The 20,772-nt window shown below is 50.1% G+C and overlaps 1 protein-coding gene across 17 annotated transcripts in view; it reads right to left on the bottom strand.

Annotated features, from left to right (window-relative positions):
* Positions 1 to 20,772, bottom strand: part of MSI2 (musashi RNA binding protein 2) — a 259,784-nt gene that overhangs the window by 15,949 nt on the left and 223,063 nt on the right. For 5 of the 17 annotated variants that reach the window (XM_049803455.1, XM_049803456.1, XM_049803463.1 and 2 more), the window contains 2 exons: positions 13,507 to 13,530; positions 12,239 to 12,346 (listed from right to left, as the gene is read on the bottom strand). The exons of 1 other annotated variant lie outside the window; for it this stretch is intronic. In XM_049803455.1, the coding sequence (XP_049659412.1) occupies positions 12,239 to 12,346; positions 13,507 to 13,530 (132 nt within the window). Of the gene's footprint in view, positions 1 to 8,154; positions 8,247 to 12,238; positions 12,347 to 13,506; positions 13,531 to 20,772 lie in introns of all 17 variants that reach the window. 11 more of the 17 variants (XM_049803464.1, XM_049803469.1, XM_049803468.1 and 8 more) reach the window with 4 other exon arrangements.

Here is a 20,772-nt window from a genome sequence, read left to right as displayed (position 1 = left end):
GCAGTGAGCGGAAAGTATTTATCTGAACACGCTGCAGCCCGTCCTTCTGCCCACGATGGGTTCAGCAGAGCTGTGAAGCTGGGTCCCGAGCAGCCCGGCTGGGACAGGGAACTACGCCACAGTCCGGAGGCATTTAATTTGAGTCACTTGGGAGTTACTGCTGGATTTTAAGAGAAGATTTTCGTGGAAGGAATACCATCTTTACCCAAGCGTTCCAGCCTGCTGTACTGCCTTTACAACAACCCAAGCGCAAACGCTGCAGAGGACATTACAGTAAAACCATGGTGACTGGTGCAGGGAAGATCTCGCCCTTCCTTGGGGATCCCATGTGTCCTGAAGCATGAGCACTAATTGTAGCGTGCATGACTAACAGACCGGCAGTCACAGTGTGATGCTGATACTTTAAATAACCAGCCACGGTATGGACTGCTGGAAAACTTCAGCACCTCATGCAAATCTTAGATCATTAGTGCTTAGAGGCTTCTAAATATCATTAGCTAGCACTGCACCCATGTTACAGACAGCTTGGCCAAAGCTAATTCTTTGTGCATTCACGGCTGAAGCTAATGGGGGCTTGTACCTTGCTTTTCAGAGATGCTAACAACCGAGATGTGATTTACCCAAGACTGGATGTACAAATTAACGTCAGTCTGAAATAAGACGTCGGTGCTGCTGGTTCTCGGTAGCCTATCCCGGCTGCAAGAGCACGCAGGCATAGCACTGAAAATTAAATGCTCACTTTCAGACTCTTTTTTTTTTTTTTTTTTCTATACCGATCACCGCATACAGCTCCAGCTAGAGGCACAAACACGTCCGTTTGTGGTCAGGCTTGAACTATCGGAGGCATCGCTTTCTTGTATCTGTGCTTTGACATACAGTGTTATTTTATGTCTGAGACCACACGTGGCACACCTCAAATTCAGATCAATGCTCAGACTCAAAAATGTCTCAGAAATAATGAGCTGGAAACACACAGATATTCTGGAGAGTAACAACGTGCAAACAGCTCCCAACTAGCTGAAACAGAAAGTGGGAGACAAACCAGAAAAACAAATAAACCCAGCGTTACAATTAGAGGTGCCATTTAGTACATCTCTCGCGGGGACCCGCAAGGCGCAGCACTTTGCTCCTGCTCTTCCCAAGCAGGCTTGAAAAGCAAACACCTCTCTGTAAGAAGCCCGTGGCAGACAGAGCTCCTCTGCAAGTATGAAAAGCTGTAGATATTTTGCTTATGACAGCCGGTTCAGCCCTGACTCTGGAAAATCAAACTGCGAGCTTTGTGCCTTCCCTGTCACCCCTGACGCAGGTCTGTAATGGGGAGCAGCCAGGCAGCCCCGGGTTAGTGGCAGCAGTTGTCCCTCCCCCGCAGCTATATTGGCCCTGCAGGGAAAAACATAAAATAAAACAACTGTCGGGCTCATCAGTAAAATAAGTGGTGATGAGGCCAAGAGACACTGAGAGCAGCTATCTGCCATAACAAGGTACTATTTGTACATTATTTCCTATCTGCAGTCACACTTTAAAAGGTTGTTCTGCCTCTGCAGCCCCTTCGGAAACGGCTTCACACATCAAAATATCGCAAGGATAACGACAGAAAGCAGTGGGTGGCGAGCAGGTTCCCGGCTCAGCAATTACCGCTGGAAGCGAGCGGAGCACGGGGAGGGAGCGCTGCCCAGCCCCGTCCTCGCCCCCGCGCGGGGCTGCCGACGATTATTCACACCCCTCAGACCCCGCACCTCGCAGCGGTCCGAGCCGCTAGGAACCGAGCCGGACACATCGGCGTGATAATGGCAATTGGGATCTTGCGGCGACCGTTCCTGCCGCGGCCCCAGCGCCCTCCCTCCGCGGCGCAGCACGGGGGTTTCGGCTCCGGCACCAGCACAGATGCCGAGCAGGTGGCACGGACACAAAAAGCAACTGCTAAGCTACTTTAGATGAGCAGAGAGCAAGAGCTGGGCGGTTTCCACAAGCGTGGGCAAGCTAAAAATTCAACTGGTGCAGGTGTTTTAAAAGCCCACCGCTGTCCCCCTCGTGCATGCTGCGGGCACGTCAAGAGCACCTGCTTCTGCTAAATACTGCGGTTATCGCACCCGAAGCATCAGCCACGTCTGGAAGCCGTTGACGTGCACCAATTTGCAGAAGAAAAGACACAAAATTCAACGTATTCGAGCCCAGCTTTTCTAAGTCCTGCAGTTACGTAGCAGGACAAATAAATGCACTTTCCAGCCTGGCTGTAATTTTTTGCCAGCGATCAATATTTATTGCCTAATCACATTTTCCATATTGCAAGTTAGCGGTGTCACTCTCGCGCTGGGCCGAGCGCTACACGGAGGCCACACAAAGCTTCGCTTGTAGAAGCTGCAATCAGGGAGCCAGCTCTTGTCACAGCCTTACAAAAGGATTTCCTCTCGAGCGGCTCATCTTTAATCATTATAAAAGCACAGAAGTTTAATCCATTTTTGATGTAAGCGCTAATAGCTTTGTGTCCTTGAAGTTCAAAGTGGTCTTCGTGCATGTCGCTAATTAGCCGAGCAAGCAGCCATTCAGCTCCCTCTCATGTTTCTAATTAGATCCTTAACAACAAACAAATGTCGACCTTACAAAGGCTGTGCTACGTTTCCCTCCATTAGTTAAACAGTTTGGGAGGGATGCGGTTCCCATTTGTCCGCAACCTGCCCCCCAGCATGGCACTCGAGGGTTTCGGGTCGGGGGCACCCGGGTGCCTTTGCTGCCCGTCGGAGAGGTTCCGCCGTACTGGTGGCGTTTTCCAGGGATGCCGAGCACCCCAGGGCCATGGCGAGGGGGGTGACCGCCCCACGGCCCCGCCGTGCCCACCGGGCCGGCCACGGCCCGGCTCTGAGCTGCTCCTCCCCGCCAGCAAGGGCCGTGTTGAGACAAGCAAATAAAACAGAGAGGTAAATAAACTCCGTCCCCTTAGTCAGCGTCCTAACAGGTTTCTCTGTCCATTTAACTGGTTTTGCAGTTAATCTGAAATCTGGCGTGCTTTAACGTTTACGTACTTCGCGTCAAATGCTTGGGGCTGTTTTCTTCCGCTCTTTTCTGGCGCTCGATGCTTGTAACGTGCTGCACCGGAGCCATTTCAGCAGCACCACGCTCGCACTTTCACGTGCTCGGGTTTTCGGGCAAGCTCTTTGCTCAAGCCCTGGCTCTTACAGCCGAGCATCTCACAGCCGGTGCTGCTCACCGGAGAGAGCACCGGCAGCGGCACGGCCCTGCGCCCTCCCTTGGGCAACGCCGCGATCGGTGGGGGGGGGGCGGAATAAATGAAGAGATTTCTGCATCAGGGAGCTGCTGCCATTGTGTTTCTCTCGCACACAACTCGGAGGGCTGCGGATGCTCGCTGTTTCGCAGCATCTGACCCCAGCGCTGTACCTGCTGCCTGTGTCTGCACATTAAGCTTTAACACTTATTACCATCCATGCAACTGGCAAATAAGGGCTAAAGCTCGTGATGCTGTGCTAACGCTGACTTCTCCCTAATAATTTTTCTATTTAAAATGAAGGAAGAGCTGAGACAGGCGACGGCAGTGCTTTCACCTCGCGCCGGGTAACACGAAAGCTGTTGCTACTTTTACTGTGGGCAACCACATCTGCATTAATTGTTTACCACAGCCCGGACAGGTCTTTTATTAATATTAATGAGTAACAGGGAACAAAAGGCCCCTTTATTTTTAGCCTACTCTAATTGCGTAGTAATTACTCATCTACAAAACAAATGAGCTGAACTCCATTGCCATAGCAACAGAAACTCCGGCCTCCCACTGTACCACATTAACTGGCTATCACTCCTGTTAATTTTAAATTGAAGCCTTTTGTACAATAACAGACAATACGGGAGGAAAATTAAAACAAAACCGGGTCCTTCTTTCACTGCATATTTTAAGTCGCCGCAGCGGGAGGGCATTGCCCGGGGGGCATCTTCCCACTGCCGATGGACCCCTGCGGGCTGGCTGGATGCTCGGGAGCACAGGGGCTTATCCAGGTAACAGAAGAGAAATCCAGCCCCCAAAACCCCAGTGCTTTCTGTGCAGGGATCCTCTCCTGCGGGAGAATCCGCACCAGGCGCCTGCCCAGAGAGAGGTGCTGGGCGCGTTGAGCAGACCTGCCCGGCCAGCCAGGTGCCAAGGCCACGTCCCAGCAAGGGACGTGCGGCTGGTACTAACACCCCCCTAAAGGCAAAACCTCAGCTCAACGATGAGGAAACACCGAGAGAAGCTGCTGCCCACCACGCGGTGCCTGGGGGAGAGCTGGTGGCACCGGCTCCGCTGCCGGCCGCTAACACCCCAGCCCCTCGGGCGGGCAGGATTTGGGCACAGCCACCTGGGAGTCCTCACGGCACAAAGCTCTGGTCTCTGGTCTCTTCTCTTACCTATCGGGAAACACCCTCACAAAGACCAAGCTGTGTGAGTTTATTATTTTTAAATAGCTCAAGTTTATATACCTGCAGACCAATTTTGCGTTCTCTGGCAACTACTAATCCACCATGCTCCTCAAGCTAATCCAGAGCCAGATGCATGCTAACATCTGCTGCAAGGAAAAACTCCACTGCTTCTTTTTCAGCTTTCTATTTCAGAAAGGAGAGAGAGAGAAAAAAATAACTGTAATTATGTATTTACTTTTAAAGCATTTGGGGAGAGAATCAGCATGAAAATACTCACAACAATACGTCAGTAAAACACGCTCTGTGTCCCATTTAGTAGTTGTCCCACTAATGGCTAACAGCCCCCGCCTGCTGCCAGACGGGCAAGTTACCTCAGCTCAGCGCGTCCTTTACACGTTTAGTGATTAAAATGCACGAGACGTGCTTGTGCGCTCGAGTGTCTCATTGCACTGGAGAGCTCAGGCTGAAGGTCCCGTTTCAAACTTCGCAACGACTCGTCTGCCTCTTGTGCGGAACGCAGTCTAATTACACCGGCCAAGAGCTCCTTTCCTCCGCTGCCGCCGGGCGAAAGGGAACCGAACACGGGTAACGGGCCGTCGCAGAGTTTTGCGGGGCTGGAGCGCGGCTGCCCGGCGAGGGTGGCTGTGGTCCTGAGCACCAGCGAGCCCGTCCCTGCAGGCGTCCAGCCCGGCCGCGACGCCAGGCAGCGGCAGCGTCCGCGCCGTCACCGCTTGCCGTGGGTCAAGAGCAGCAGCCGGGACACCGGGATGAGCTCTGCCGAGGAGTGTTTTCCCACTGAAAATAATTCTCCTGATTGAAAAGACTATTAAAAGTTAGCCGCTAAATTCGTTAAAGATTAACTTCCGCTGTACTTAAGCCTGCACTTCAGAGGTGGTCACTAATTGCGCTGGAGATGATTTATCAAGTGCGCGAGATTTTCTATTACAAAATTATTGATTAAAGCTGATGTGTTTTAACCACAATAGACTTCAGCCAGGAGCCCTGTAAAACGACCGCCGCTGTGGTCAAGGCCTAACAGCAGCAGCAGCAAATTGTTTTAGATCTACTGAATTTTCTACTGGGCACTGCAGGGAGCTCAGTCTCTCGCGGACAAAATAAATCAAAAAGTAGCACCCTACAGTAAAATAAGACAAACCGTTTTTGCGTGTAGCCTGCTTTGTGGAAAGGACCTGTGTGATTCCCACCCCGGACCAGCACAGCACTTCTGAACTGAAACAGAAATGACTCCCCTTTTATTATTATTATTTTTTTTTTTTTTAATTTGAGGTAGTAGTCAGGAAAGTAACTGTAGTACTCGCAGAGTAAGAGGATGTTGCCAGTACCGAGGCCAAAAGCACCCACGGAAACGCAGAGTGGCCTCCTCTAGAGCTGCACTACGCTAACCAGAGGCGCACGGCGTCTTCACCGCTCAGGCAGGTGCTCCGTGCAGAGCCCGGCTGCTCTTATTTCTGTTTAATATGCGACATCTGTCTCTGTGTCCACCCCTCACCGAAGCCCCACGGGGTGCGGGGTCCCTCCGCCTCACCCTCCCTGCTGGGCCGCCTGCAATGCTCTCCGGCACGGACTGCCTCCGCTATGAAGATAAGCAAAAGATAAACTCTGATGCAGCCGTTAATTTTCTGATGCATCAGCCGCCAGGCTCTGTCACGTAATTCCCGGCGGTTCCAGCGGAGTGAGAAATTTCAGCCCGCTTGCTGCTCTCAAGTGGTCCACTTGTTAGGTTCTGGCTTTTGAGATTACATAGCTTGGATTAAACTTTATGTACTTTTATATAGTAGAATAAAAGAGGGAGAGCAGTTCCTTCAGAGCTGCCGTGCCACAAGGGAGTCCTCTCAATGGGCCGTATAAATCCCAAATTGGTTCATCGCTGGATCTTTGAAACGCTCCTCCTTACGCCATTTCTGTGAGCCGCTGGTGGCTTCTCTCCCTCCACACACGCAGACCAACCCTCGTCCCACTTTTTATGGCCGTAATTTGCTAACACTATGGGTGCCTAATGACAAGATTAAATTTTCAGAGCACCTTCTTTAAGTGTAAGACAAGGCTTCCTAAACCCCATGCAATTTGTCGCTCTGCTGACTTTTAGATACACTCCTCACTCCATCATACGCTTGGCACATTAAACAGTGGGTCCCCCCGACTCCCTGGCAGACTGAGATCTAAGGGGGAAATTATTCTCCCCCTTGACACACAAGTGTTTCAGCTCCCCCGTAGCAATAAGGAAAGTAACAGGGGTGGCTCGGATTGCCTTGCGCAGGCTTGCGTCGCGTCAGCCCCATCCAAGCGGCTGTTTGCTTGATTTACTTTATGTTCTATTAGAGGTAAGGAGCGGATACAAATCCTTAATTACATTTTGAAAGCCCATTCCGGATATTTTATTTCCTTTGACAGCGCTTGCCGGAGTAAGAGCACTAAAGACTGCCTTGACTACCCCCGGCGGAGCAGAAGATGCTCCAGCTCGGCACATCTGGTTTGCGGGGACGGCTGGAGGGCGCGGGGAGGAGGGAAGGTGTGACCATGCCATACAGTATCTTTTCTACTCCCAGCAGGATGTTTTCTGACAAGCAACGAACTAAGCAAATAAACAAAAGCCTAATTCGGGATCTCAATTACCATCTGTTAAACCTACTGACTGCAGCTTCCTCTGCAAAAGGATTTTAAAAGTTGAGCACAGAAACCTGGGCACAAGAAGCAAAGACACTCGCTGGCTCAATGGCAAAGACGATGAACTTGCCTCGAACTCCTCACGCTGGTATTTATGAAATGTTAAATCTTCATTTAAAAATGTTCCCTTAAGCTGGGTGACATGGCAATGAGTACGACCCACCGCTAGCTCAGAGTCTCTGTTGCATAACAAGATTTAAGGTTTATGACCTAAAAACAATTGCCTCGTGTCTCAGGATAGTCTGCGGGAAGCTGCTTCACGCACACGGTATTATTTAGAAACCCAAATGGAGTGATTTGCGTTTGGCACATCTGGTCTACGACTGCCAACGAATGATTCTATGGGCTAATATGGACGAGTAACAGGCTGATGAAGAAACCATGATTGTAAAATGATTTTAAAAATATCTTAAGTTCTTTTTAATACAAAATAAAAATAAGAGAATATAGTTATAGTCAGCATTTTAATTCCTAGGGGGTTTAATTTGAAAAAAATAATGTGGCAAATTTACTATCAACGTAACAGCATGTGCGGGTTCTTGTACAGAGGGTGTAGGTTGCCTACAGCCGGCTTCAATTTAAACTTCCGGATAATGGGATTTAACAAATACGGTACTATGGATCCAAGCCGTCAGCAGCTCTCTGCTGTATTGATAGCCCTAAGCTTTCAATCAGACCAAGGCTATGCTTTTAACTGCCACGCTAGTTCACGTTGATGATACCTATAATATCAACTCAACAATGCATGTTCTACAACTACATCTACTGCTACCAGTACAACTACTACAGTGCATGCATTTAGTTCAGTCCCACAGATACATACACTCTAAGAACAGGCAAGGGGAGATGTGAAATGTTTTACGGGACGACAGGTGTTTTGTTTTTTAAGTAAGGGAAATTAATAAAAACATCAAAAGAAAGAAAGTGTACAAAAAAATAGAGACATTTCTCAAGAGTTGATATGAGTCGTTTCTTGAACCGTTTCGTCCGAACAAGCAAAAAACATGCAACCAGCTGCTACTAACAAGAAGCTGGACACTGAGAGAGGATTAATAGGTGTGGACAAACCTTCCCGCTGAGAGCGCTCAGAAGAGTGTTTGAGAGGAGGTGTGCACGTCCGAGTGTAAGAGAGGCCGGAAAGTATGCCTCAGAGACACCCTCTCTCACAGCAGCCCCAACCAAGCAAGAGAGAAAACAACAAAACATAACTGCTCACACTCACCATCAAGGTCAGTAGCTCACGTTACGAGATTTGTTATAGCTGGCAAGTATAAAGTACAGTAAGGGGTTGTCGGGGCGCAGGGCTCAAAGGCAGCACTGGCAAGCCGGGACTGGCGCCCAAAATCCAGATGTGCCGGGGATCGGGGTGGGGCGGGGGGAGCAGCTCCCGGCGCCGCGGCACCGCGCCGTCCCACCGCGCTGTCCTGCCGCCGGCCATCTCGGCGGGCAGAGCGTGCCCGTGGGAGCCCGCGCCGCTCACCTGGGACGGGCGCGCACGGCTCCTCCCGGTGCCGGGCAGCGGGAATCGGGCTGGATTACGGATGGCCTTATGGGTTTTGTCTCCAGTCCTCAGGGAGGAATAGTTGGTGGCAACAGGTTGGGAACTGGAAAAATCTCAGACTTGTCAATGAACCAAAGAGGAAGGAACGAAAACCCTCTCCTGCCAAATTTTCCTTGTCTCGCTCTCCTGCCAAATGAATCCCTCCCATGTCAAATGCAAGATAAAAATGTGCCCCCTCCCCATGATTGTATTTTAAAAAAAGCATTTACACGACAAAAATGTTTTACACGTAAAATATGTCAGGTGAATTCAAAAGAAACGTGACATTGATAGTGAAGTTGTCTAGGAGGAGTTCGCAGCATTCAGGCTTTTAAGTTTGCTCGTTTTCCATGGCTCAGGTCCCAATTCATTAAAAAAAATACAAGAATGGATGAGGTTGTCAAAACCAGCTGAGGGATTCGGCAGCACAGTCCCACCCGGTTTGAAAGGATGTGGCCAAACCCCTCTGTCTGCTCAAGGGACCTCAGCTATCGCCTCGTCACTGGGACGTCGACTGGGCACGTGATTTTTTAAGAGAAGCATCGCTGCATTCACCCTGCCGGCACGTGACCGGCTACGCTAGACGTGAAATTGTGAGCGGCACTGAGCACGAGCAGGGGGAAATGTCCCTTTCTGCTGTGACAGAGAAGAGAACCTGTTGATCTAGCACAGTTAAACTGGTGACTGCATCCTCACACGCTGCAACAGAAAAAGAAGGGGCGAGGGCAGGGAAGACCAGGCGGTGCAGCACTGGGGCCGGGCGCAGGCAACTGCCCCCGGGTTGGGCTCCTTTTGCTGGCCGTTAAGCAAACGTGCAGGTTTCCCCAGAGGAGGAACATCACCCCGGGGAGAAACCGAGGTGGTCAGCGCCTACGCACCGCAGCCCAGGGGCTTGGAGCGAAAGGACTGCAGCTTCCTTGGAAGACCAAGACGCACGCCTGGAGGTGGACGCTCTCCGCGGGCGCTCAGCCCCGCCGGCCGGCACCGGTGCCCAGGCCGAGGTCCGATGCTGCCCAGCCACCGTGCCGGCAGCGAGACCAGGACGGTGGGGAAGAGCCGGCAGGATGGGGCTGGAGAGCGGAGGAGGTCAATTTGGAGTGAGCTGGTGGGGCCAGAGCGCTGCAGAAGGGGCAGCAGGGATGGGGACATCTCCGGCAGCTTCTGGGCAGAGCAGTCCCCAGCGAGCGGAGGGGCGGTGGGACGCGCCTGCCAGGGTGTTTTCCAGCTCTTTTCCAGTTTACTGGCAGAAAGGGGGCCAGTAAGGGCCAACTGTGTTGCGCTCTGTGCTTTTGGATTAGGCACGCGTGAAGGAGGGCTGTGCGAATTTGCAAAGGGAAAAGAAAAAACCAACTGAAAAGAAAAGAATTGAAAAAAAACCAAACCCCAACCATTTTTCTTGTAATGAATCGGGCCCGTACACTGTAGCGCAAGATCGATCGTACTCTACTGCTCCTGAATACAATTCACTACCATTGCTGGATGGAAGTGGCGAACCCAGGATGTCCCTTCCGAAAACCGTCTTTGGATGGAAATGACTCTACGTAAAACACCACTGTTCCCAGAGCACGTTTCACTGCAAATGTGAGCGGCCGTCGGGCCGGGCCGGTGACAAACCCATCTTCCTCCTTGAGAGCTCAGGGCTGGGGAGGGGGGGCTCTTTTGATTCAGTTTTGGGGTTTTGCCAGTTTTGTGCACACAGGCAATTTTGAGGCTTGAAAGACATTTCCAAACACCATACTGCTCTTTAAACTTGCCAGAAAGGGTGTTGTTAATTTAGGGTTAGATTTAGTTTCGTATTGCAAGTTCAAATAAAAAACAAAAACGAAAAAACAAAACAAAACAGAAAACCCAACAAAAGAAAAAACCAAAAAACACTCAAATTAAAGACAAATGATTTTCAGGCACAGAATTGATCAATGCTCAGTTCAGTTGTAATGGGCACCAAAAGCACTCCGATTAAAAAAAATAATAATAATCAGGGAAGCAACGTTAATCCAGCCAAACCCTCTGTGCCTTGCTAAGGGGCAACTCACCAGGTCTGTTTGCACGTAAAACAAAACCTGAAGGGCAAAAACATGAGGAAGAGGCAGAAACAATGAAGTCTGTTTTCCTGAAATCATATACAAAATTAATCTCTTTTTTTGTTTGGTTTTTTTTTGTTGGTTTTTTTTTTTTCCCCTTTCTTTTTCTCTTTGGGTTTGTTTCTCCCCCCTGCATGAAGGGGCAGTAGGAAAAGCTGGGAGATGGGAAATTCCCACAACCAGTCTGGCAAGTCACCCCTTAGGCGCTTTCTACATGCCACAAGATGAAACTGGTACAGATAATCCTTTGTAGCCTGCAAGCAGTGCCAGTTTGCATGGAACGGAGTTCTCCTGGTGTCTTTCTTTGGCCTCCACGGCATCAGGCTCGCACCTGAGACACACCTGGGCCTGCGCCCTCCTCGTAACCCCTCACGCAGTGGTTTAGTCGGGACTTTTTGGGAAGAGCCCGGTTAACCCACCGGCACTGCCAGAAAAGCCACCGAGAAACCCCCGCTTCAGGACCGGGCCATGAGCGAGCTGGAAAACCGCCGCCGCCGCGTCCTCCGCTCCGGCACCTCTGCCGTCCACGCCGGCCAGCCGGGCCCGGCGAAGGGGGTCGGCGGCCGGCGGGGGCCGTGCAGGAGGCGCGGGGCCGGCAGCGGCTCCATCCCGGCAGCGGCTCCGTCCCGGCAGCGGCTCCGTCCCGGCTTGATCCGGGCGGGCCAGGGAGCCAAGGCGGCGGCGGCGGCGGGCGCTGCCGAGCCACCAGCTCACCAATGGCTGTACTGAACGCTTGAATTCCCTCAGCGAAGCTTTAATTCACGTGTTTAGCTGAATTTAAAACCTAAGGCAGTAACGGCAATGGGCGACGATTTATTTATTGATTTCCCTTAAGGGGAAAGAAAAAAAAAAAAGAGTTTTCAGAAGGAACGGGAAGAAAAGCTTTTGACGTTCCTCACGGAAAGCAGGCCTGCAGGGTTGGAAGCGGGCAGGGCCGCGCTGGAACCACCAGCCGCATTTCGGCGCCGACGACGGCGTTCGCGGCGGCGTTCGCCCTGCGCGAGGCGGGAAGCGCCGTCCCTGAGGGGACACGGCCCCCCTCGCCGCGGGGGGGGTGACCTGCGAAGGCCGACCCCGACCCTCGCGCTGGTTTGCGGCGGAGGAGGCGAGAGCGGCTCTGGGCATGGTGGGAGCGCCCGGGGCTGCCGCCACCACCTCAACCCAACACCCGCTTTCCGGGAGAAACGAAAACTTTTTTTTCAGAAACGCAAATTAATTTCTTTGGGGTGAACTTTATGACCTCGAATTTAAAACGAAGAAACAAAGAAACCAACATAATAAAGGAATAAATAAGGAAACAAATTGGAATATCTGCCCTGGGTTTGGCAGTTCTTATGCCAATCTCCTGCAAGGTGCTCCAGGCCCCATGGCCTCTGCTTGTAGTTTGGGTTTGGTTTGGGATTGATTACTTATTTTTTACGTAATTTTTTTTTTTTTGATTGTTTGTTTTCAGGTCCCCAGGATAAGTGTGAGGAAAATCAGAGAAATGATGGAGAGCTGCAGCCACACAGAATACCGACAGAGCTTTTACCTGACCCTGCACTCTGAGGGTTTGCTCTTCCACGGGCCCCCCTACCTGATCCTCTTGCTGCCGCCACGGCTGCCGCTGCTACTGGTCCATAAGCCGCTGCCGGAAAACCTGGCCGTGGAGAAAAGGAGAAGGGTAAAGAAAGAAGCCAGCAGGTACCGCGAGTCTCTGCGGGGCGGCCGCCGAGGGCACGGCGTTTCCAGAGCTCGCCGTCCCGGCTCTCCGTGCCGTCGACAGGCACCGTTTTTTAGGAAGAGCCGAGCCCTCGCCGGGTGCCCGCTGCTGGTGGTCTCTGCCGGCACAAAGGTGGCCCAAATCCCCTTGGCAGAAGAGGAAGGTGACGGCGCGTGCCGCTGATGGCGCGCCTGGTCACGGCACGCCGCGAAAGCCGAGGTGCCGGGGCGGACAGACTGGCGGCAGAGCCTGCAGCGCTCGGCTTACGTCTCCGTACTCTCAAACGGCTAGGGTCAGACCGCTTCGCAAAACGAGGGAATTCTCTTCTTTGCTTATTTGCAAGTGATAATAACGTGCTGATCTACAGACATAGCAGTAATGGAAAATATGAGGAGGTCCTCATGTCAAGATCACAGATTTGCTGGGATCAAGCAAAAAAAAAAAAAAAAAAATTCACCGGAATGTAATTTAAAAAAGAAAGAAAGAAAGAAAGAAAAAAAGCTCTTGAAAGCAAAACAGCCGCAGATCAAGGAGCTCTAAGACATACACCCTGCTACAGGGGGACCGAGCCCTTACAGATGAATGAAACGCTGCTAGCAAGATTGCAGATTTAGTTTACTTAATTAATATTCAGAAGATCTGCCAGAGGCTCTGACTTTAAATATATGTATTTTAAGAGGGCAATGGCAAGGTCCAGGTGATCAGCAAGAACCCCCAACCCCCTTGCTCCAAAGCCAACAAAACCCTCGGAGGTTCCTGGTCTCTGGGGAGCTCCGACCGCTCCGGGCACCCGACAGGACAACCCCGGCGGTAGTCACCACCACGGGACCTGCCCCTTGAGCGGGCTCCAGGACTTTGATCACAGCTGCTTTGCAATGCTGAAGAACCACAGAAAAACAACTGAGGCAACAGAAAAAGAGAACAGCGAGCTAGAGGAATGGAGAGAGCGAGACCCAGAGAAATCAGCAGACTACAAGCCCGCTACCTCTAGCACTATCGTCTCAGCTACAGGTAATCTACCAGGGAGAAAGGAGCAGAGAACAACTAGGCTAGAGTGACTTGAAGCTACTTAAAACATCAATTAAAAAAAGACATACTTGCATTTAAATATGGTAATAGGGCTGTTGGGGGAAAAAAAATAGCATAGGTAAATGTATGCACAGCTACCCCAGGCTGGTCCCTGCTGCTGCTCCCCATGCGCAGAGCCCACGCGCCGCACAGCAAATCCTGTTCCTTAATGCCAATGTGAAGCTGTTTGTTTTTACTGTGTTGAGGAACTGTTACAATCTCTGTGGAGTGGGACGCTGGAGGAAGCACATCCAGGCAGGGGGATATTATAACCAAATACCAAAGTGCTAAATTCCCTCTTGCTGGTGATGGAGCCATCGACCCCGGTTGGGTCGCCTGACATACGTTTAGTGCTGGAGCTGTGGTACGCTGGAGTGAGAAGACCTCGGTGTTAAGCGTCAAACCAACCTCCAAGCAGCAGGGAAAGCATCTGCAGGACAAGGGCTGAGGCTCCGGGGCTTTGTTTTCATGCAGAGCCATGCCTGGGCCAAGCCCCGAGCTCTCCTGCTGCGGGTTAGGCAGGAGCAGAGCTGGCACTGTCCCTACAGCCTCTCCTTCTCCGTTCCCTGCCCACCACAGCGCACGTCCCAAGAGCAGTGTCCTCAGCGTTCCCATGGCGCATCCAGGACCAGCTGGCCACCAGCAAATCTCTCATTTGGAGGCTCCAGGGGCTCCCTAAACCATCCGTAAACGATCAGAGGAGCTGTGGATTTTCCAAGGAATAAAAGGCCTCTGCCAAAACCAATCAAATACCCTTCAAATCACCAAGCATCCCCTGAAAACAGCATAAAAACCAGGGCTGGAAAGTTTGTTTCTCTTGTTCAACTGCCAGGGACGCTCAGTATCTATTTGAAATGCAGGACAAAAAGTTTTGCCATGCAAAAGAAGAATGAAATAACAAGGGTGGAGAAGGCACTCCACAGAAAGAGCCTGAACAAAGGATCTGTTATTGCGTTCCAGTGGACAGATGTGTGAAAAATCAATCCCTCCACCCCCCAAAGAAAGCTATTATCCCAATTCTGAGATAAAAGCATCTGCACGACATGGCACTCCAAACAACTCAAGTGTGATCGGCTGCTCGTGCTCTGCCCAGGAACGCTGCGGCCGGCCGGGCAGAGGCGGAGCGGCAGCGGCACGGCTGCGCGGCCCTTACGCCTGCAGAAGTGGGAGGCGGAAACGGGGATTGATGACCAAGATTGGCAAAAATCCGCTTACCGATACAGATTCACAGGCTGGCCCCATCACTGGAGGATCTCTAAATCAACCCAACGTACTGAAAGTAATCAATCCCCCCCACTGAAATTACATTTGCCAGGCAATGCATTTATCAGCTCGTTCGGCTGAAAACAAATTTCCCCATCACCACACTGGTGACCGCATTAATGCCGTGCGACATCTCACAACTGGGCTAACTTACTTTTGCAATTATGTGGTTGTTTGCTCCCAAACCTCTCAGCAGTGATCGGCAGCTGACGCTGTCCCCACGTCACAGATGGGATAAAGCGAGGCACAAAGAAGCAAAATGACTCGAGAAAGACATTTGCAGATAGCCAAGGGTGCAGCTGGGCTCTCGCAGGTTCTGGTCTCAAGATCCACCACTAATCTCTGTAATTGCCGTTGTACCAACCCTATAGCGTTATTTAAGCACTTTGGTCACACTGTATTATTCCCTCCCGTTGTTTCTAAACTTCCACACCAGTGAAGACTTTGAAGAATAGCACTACAGTGACAGTACAATTAATACTGAACCTGTTTTGTGTACTGCAAGAAACTTCTGCCTCTACCACCCTTCTGCCTGCGCTGTCACGCCATTTTATTAAAATCTGAGAGCCAAGGCATCTGCAGCTCTTCAGTAAAGAGGAAAGCGTTAGCAGGCACTTTTGCTGGTTTCCAGGCCCCCAGAAGGAACCTGCTTGTCCACGGAGCTTCTTGCTGGTCCTCCAGACCACGCTGGTGCTTTGGCGAGGCTGTGCGCCTGCACACATTCCCCTCCCCTGGCATCGGGGTTTAAAACAAGGTGAAATGCAGCCGCCCAGTCCCAGCGGCACCTTCCTGGGTGCTGTTCTCCAGGCAGCAGCAGAGGTGGATGCGATCAGTCCCGCTCCGACTGATGGGGACCCTGGCACGGGGCACTGGGGATACTGCCGAGGGCTGGAGCAGGGGGCAAGGAGAAGCGTTAGCCGACAGAGCCCAGCGTGTGACGAGCCAGCTCCACCATTTTCCCTTAGCAATGCCTGGGAAGCACAGGCTTCTCCGGGAGACAGAGCAGTGGCTTTGGGGATGCAGGACTGTTGGGCGTGGGGGGACCCCAGGGGCCACGGAGGGCTGTGGGTATCAGCAGGCTCTTTGAACCCTGCAGCCAGCTGCCGAAGGGCTTGCATGCTCCCGGTTCATTTTTAACAGGCGGCTTGGAGGTAACTGGGTGCCAGGGACGGGCGCCCGGACCAGAGCGCCTTGAAATCAACGGGAACGTCGACTGCAGCGCGCTCTGGATCCCAACCCCAGCGACGATCGCACCGCTGGCCAGGCAGGGAGTGCAGCCGGCGCCTGCCCGGCTCCCTCCGAGCCCTCTGCTCTCTGAAGTCAACGGGAAAATCAAAAGGGGTGGAGGGAGAGATCAATTCATTCATCGTGTTTGTTTAAGGCACTCCAATTCCTGCTGAAACGATCCCTGTCTTTTGTGTATCCGCCGCTTATAATTGCCTAGAGAAAACAAGATACCAAAGCTGTTCAAAAGCACAAAAGTGCCCACTTTAGGCATTGCAATTAGAAGATATTTTACAATAAATGTTTTGCAATGGGCTCGCACACTGTCCAGGAAAGCCCTGAGGATTCACATCAATTTCATGCTCTCTTATTGCTCTGAACGAGCTAAAGCCAGTATTTGGAGTTCAATTTTTCACAGATAAATTTTTCTGCTTCCTGCATCAATAGTTTCTCTTTAAATACTGAAGCAGGCTCGTGCGAGGGAAGATGGACACATCTGGTTTTAAATGCTTTGCCCTAAGGTCACAGATTTAGTCAATGGCTGGCTGCAAGCAACTGCCTTCTCCAAGGCACAAATAAGTTTGGGAGAAGGGGGGGGATCAAGGGGTGGTGCGCGCCCAGGGGCAGCTGGGCTGGATTTGGGCAGGCAGCACACAGCCCCGCCGTCTCCCGCTCGGCATTACCGAGCAGAGAACGCCGAGAGCCCAGGATTTAGCGGATCTTCCAGGGGCTTTGTGCACAAATCTGGCGAGAGCTACACTGCCTGAGCAGGGCCAGTCCTTACGGGGGACTCGAGGGGCTCAAGGGCTCCCAGCGAAGGGCACGCTCCCTCCACAGGTCTCCGCCATGCTCCTTCTCCCACCCCGGTGGGATCATTCCCTTCTCAAAGCGCTGAGCTCTCCTTTACCCCAGCCTGAAGCTGGCTACAAGGCAACCCGGAGTGAGTGAAAAACACCAGAACCGTTTACACCCCCTTCCTCCACGCGTGCTGCCAGGACTCCCTCGTGTGCAGCCCTGGCTTTTCATGGACTCCTTCAGACCTGCTCTGCTCCATCCAGCCCCTGAACACCCCAAATATCTTGCATCCCCCAAGGACACAAGACCCTGTCCTCTACAGACAGCCAGACGATGGGAATCAAACCAAAAAGAAGTCACAAAGATCATGAGATTAGTTCTTACATCAAAAAATATCATGCAGAGAACTTTCTCTGCTTCTAATGGCTAAAGCCCTTAGGGCGCACGGGGTCATGTTTAGACTTTAGCAATAAGCACAGGGATTTAAAACAAGAATAAAAATGGAAGCTGAGATGCTCAAATCATCACCTGATTTCAGCACTGAACTTGGGAAAACATCCAAAATTATGGGACACGCATGGAGAATAAAATAAAAGCCACCATAAAACTGTGCCTAGCAAGCAAAATCCTTCCTCTCTGTTTACGGATAGTTTGGAGTATTTGCACACGTTGGCAGAAGAGCTGAACACTGCGGCTCAGTCTCGCAAAGTCACTGCGTCTCTGCGCGGGGCGTTTCGGAGGGCCCTACGCACGAGGGGGATCGAGCTCTGATGCTATATCCCCCCCAAACCCCTTTGCCTCTTACGCCGACGGTGCTCCCCAGCGCGCTGATCTGAACACCGGTCATTTAGGAGGTTCACTTGATCTCCCAGGAAAAAAGCGCAAAGTCTGGAATATAAAATCATCTGTAGGTTGAGTGGGAAAAGGAGAGGGGGAAACTGATATCCTCTTTTCAAACAACGTTACCAGCAGCTTTGATCAGCACAGAAAAGCTTCGCGAGGCTCACAGCTGTCATTTCAAATGGGTTCTCGCTTGCATTATTCTTTCCATTAGGCAGTGTTATCCTCTTTGTAGGATCTTTAGGCTTCATTTCAAAAGTATCAGAGACTCAAAACCATGAAGCAGAAGAGCCTGGTAGCTTTTTTTTTTTTTTTTTTGAAGGCAGGCAGGCGTGGGTCCAATTTACTGGACAAAAATGTAGTCTTTAATGGTGAGCACGCACAAGGGAAAGCTCCATCCCAAAACAATCCCTTTATGTTTAAAACCTTCATCTTTCAGGCCTCTCTGTCTCAGACTCCCCCTCCCTTTCTATAAGGAAACAAGAACGAGAAAGAAAAAAACCTGCTACCGTTCCAAGCTTTAAATTAACAACTAAATGCTCAATAATTAGAGAAGAATATATATCCAGAGAAACCAAACTTTATCTAAAATTGATGAAAGATCAGGATTCTACCAAAGCATTCACAACTCATTATCACAGTTGAGTAGCAATTAACTCTTTGGGATTTGATTGAAGACTCTACCGAAGCTCTCCCAAAGTCAGTAGGAAGCGAGTGCGGAGGCAGCTACAAGCCCTGCTTGAAACGTCTCGAGTTTCCCACCAGTGGCCCTGGTTTGTCTTTAAAGAAGCGGGATGGCGCCGTCCATGCAACAGCAAACAGAAGGGACCAAGCAAGGTGCAGGGCAGACCTCCATGGAAATGGAGAATTTCTTTCCTGAGCTTTCCATCAATTCTATTAACACTTTTAGCATCTCCAAGCCCGCTCAGAATCCTTTATTGTGACAGCCCCATTAAGTGTTTCCCTTTGTCTTTATATGCTGTGTTACATCAAGCTTATTAAAATCTATTTCACCAGGTCAGAAAATTAGCGAACTTCAGATACAGCACATCATGCATAATGGAAACCTCATTAAGCAGCCCACTGTGTTATTCAAGGCACAGTCATCTGCTGTTTAAAATGTATGGTGCATGGCAAGATTCTGTAGAATTCTCAACGTCAGACAGCCGTAATGCGCTTCACACCGGATGCATGTTTGCAGATGGATGTTATTATGAACAAATATTTCTGCTTTGGAGCTTCAACAAAACAATAAAACCCAAATATAGTTAATTTAAAATTTGGCACTTCCACTTTATGTACAGTAAACGACCCATTTTTCAGCTGTTTACCACTCTCAGGCCACAGTTTTTAAAATGAGAATGATGCACTTTTGCCCAGTAATTACTTTATGCATCAGTGAGACAAAGCCTTGTTTGTCTCCAAATTATCATTCTGTGTCGTTTCAAGTGTAATAACCCTTTTGCAGTCACTTCACTGTGCAGAACACTGGGAAACTTCTCAAAGGCAAATAGTTTATTCTAAGAAAACTATTTATTCAAAAAAAACCCAAACCAAAAAGCAAAAGCTGGTAGCTGATTTAGTTTATTTACTCTACTTCAAAACCATTCCTATCCTACGGCAGCTTGAAGGCATCCGCTATACTTCTCAAACGTGTCCTGTGAAAACTATACCTCCCACCATCCAACACTCAAACTCGATACGTAATTTGGATTCTCCCTAATTTAGTCACTGGTGAAACACAAGAGAATTATGAGCTTCAAGTGAATGCAGCTGATGTGGATGAAAGAGAGTCTTGACCAACTCACTTCCTAAAAGCAAGTAATTCTGTTTAATACTAAGTTGATCACTCCGATGAAAGCATTCCTCATTCTAAAGCCCAAAGCCAAACATTTACTATCGATTTTTAATAAACAAGGTAAGTATAAATGAAACGATCACTGCAGGGGAATACCTGTGAATTCACTGCACCCAAGCTGTCACGCAGCACAGAAACTCTGAATTTCAGTCACCTGCTGCTGAATGAACAAGGGCAGGTTAGATGGAACCGCATTAAGGCATATATTTAAAGTTCAGCAAAGTGGCACTGATTTGCTTCAAGCCTCATTTCAGTTGCTTCGATGGTATAGGAAATGAGCTATTTGGTTAAACCACTTGCTTAAATTTTTATGAATGATCTAAACTATCTGGATAAGTATTATTAAAAGACAGATCCTTGATGATGAACAAAGGCATAAAAAGAACTCATGTCTGGAGGCTGAAGCTGGAAAAATTCAACGCAGACAAGAGGCAACTATGTAAAAGAGAAGATAATTAATCAGAGGACAAGGTTATCAGAGGGTAGGAAATTCTTCACAACCTACGTGTGTTGAAGCCGTGAGTGAATGCCCGTCGCAGAGAGACACTGCAGCTCACCAAGCGCAACAGCCATCGCTGGCAGAGACGGAGAACGTCCTGCTGCCTCGCTGGAGGAACTGCCACTGGGTATTTCATAATCCATGTTATAAAACAAGTCAGAGGAGAGGATTGTGATGCTGAGCCCAGAAACCTTCAGGGCATCACTGCAGAGACTACATATTACTGCTTCTGGGCAAAGGAGGACTTGGAAGCTACTTAATTATCAGCTTGAAATCCTACTACTAACTGTGATTGAAAAACATTCGCGCTTTAATGTTTTTGTGCTTTAAGGAGACTAATCTCTTCAAGTTCTTTGCAACCCCCAGCTCCCAATTTTTAACAGCTTTACAGTTGAAAATTGTACCTACAGAGGCATAAGCGGGCTAGCTGTTGTGCTCCGGCTAACTCGGACACGTACAATTCCTGACAGCAGAACTGGCATTACCAGACCACGTTCTTTCTATAGGGTTATCCATGTTTTCTTCCATACATGTGTGTTTGCGTTATGCCTCTTTACTCTTGTGAATAATTATTCTCATTACACTTCCCAGCTGCTGCAGCTGTGGCCTGCTCGCAGCAGAACCCATCGCTCAGGAACTCCATTGCTGCAGTATCGCCCCGAAATGCAAAAAGCTCCTGAGAGACCGGTAGCTTTGGGGTTTTTTTTCCTTTTCTTTCCTCCCTGTCCCTTTACGATCGCTCATTTTCAGGGCAACGACCCTGAAGTTTTAAAGCCCGTCTCAAACTCCACGCATGGATCAGTGAGCAGTTGAGAA

Source organism: Accipiter gentilis, chromosome 6 (genome assembly GCF_929443795.1).
Source record: "Accipiter gentilis chromosome 6, bAccGen1.1, whole genome shotgun sequence".
NCBI lineage: Eukaryota > Metazoa > Chordata > Aves > Accipitriformes > Accipitridae > Astur > Astur gentilis.
The sequence above is the reverse complement of the archived record's forward strand: the minus strand, read 5'-3'. Positions and strand labels throughout refer to the sequence as shown.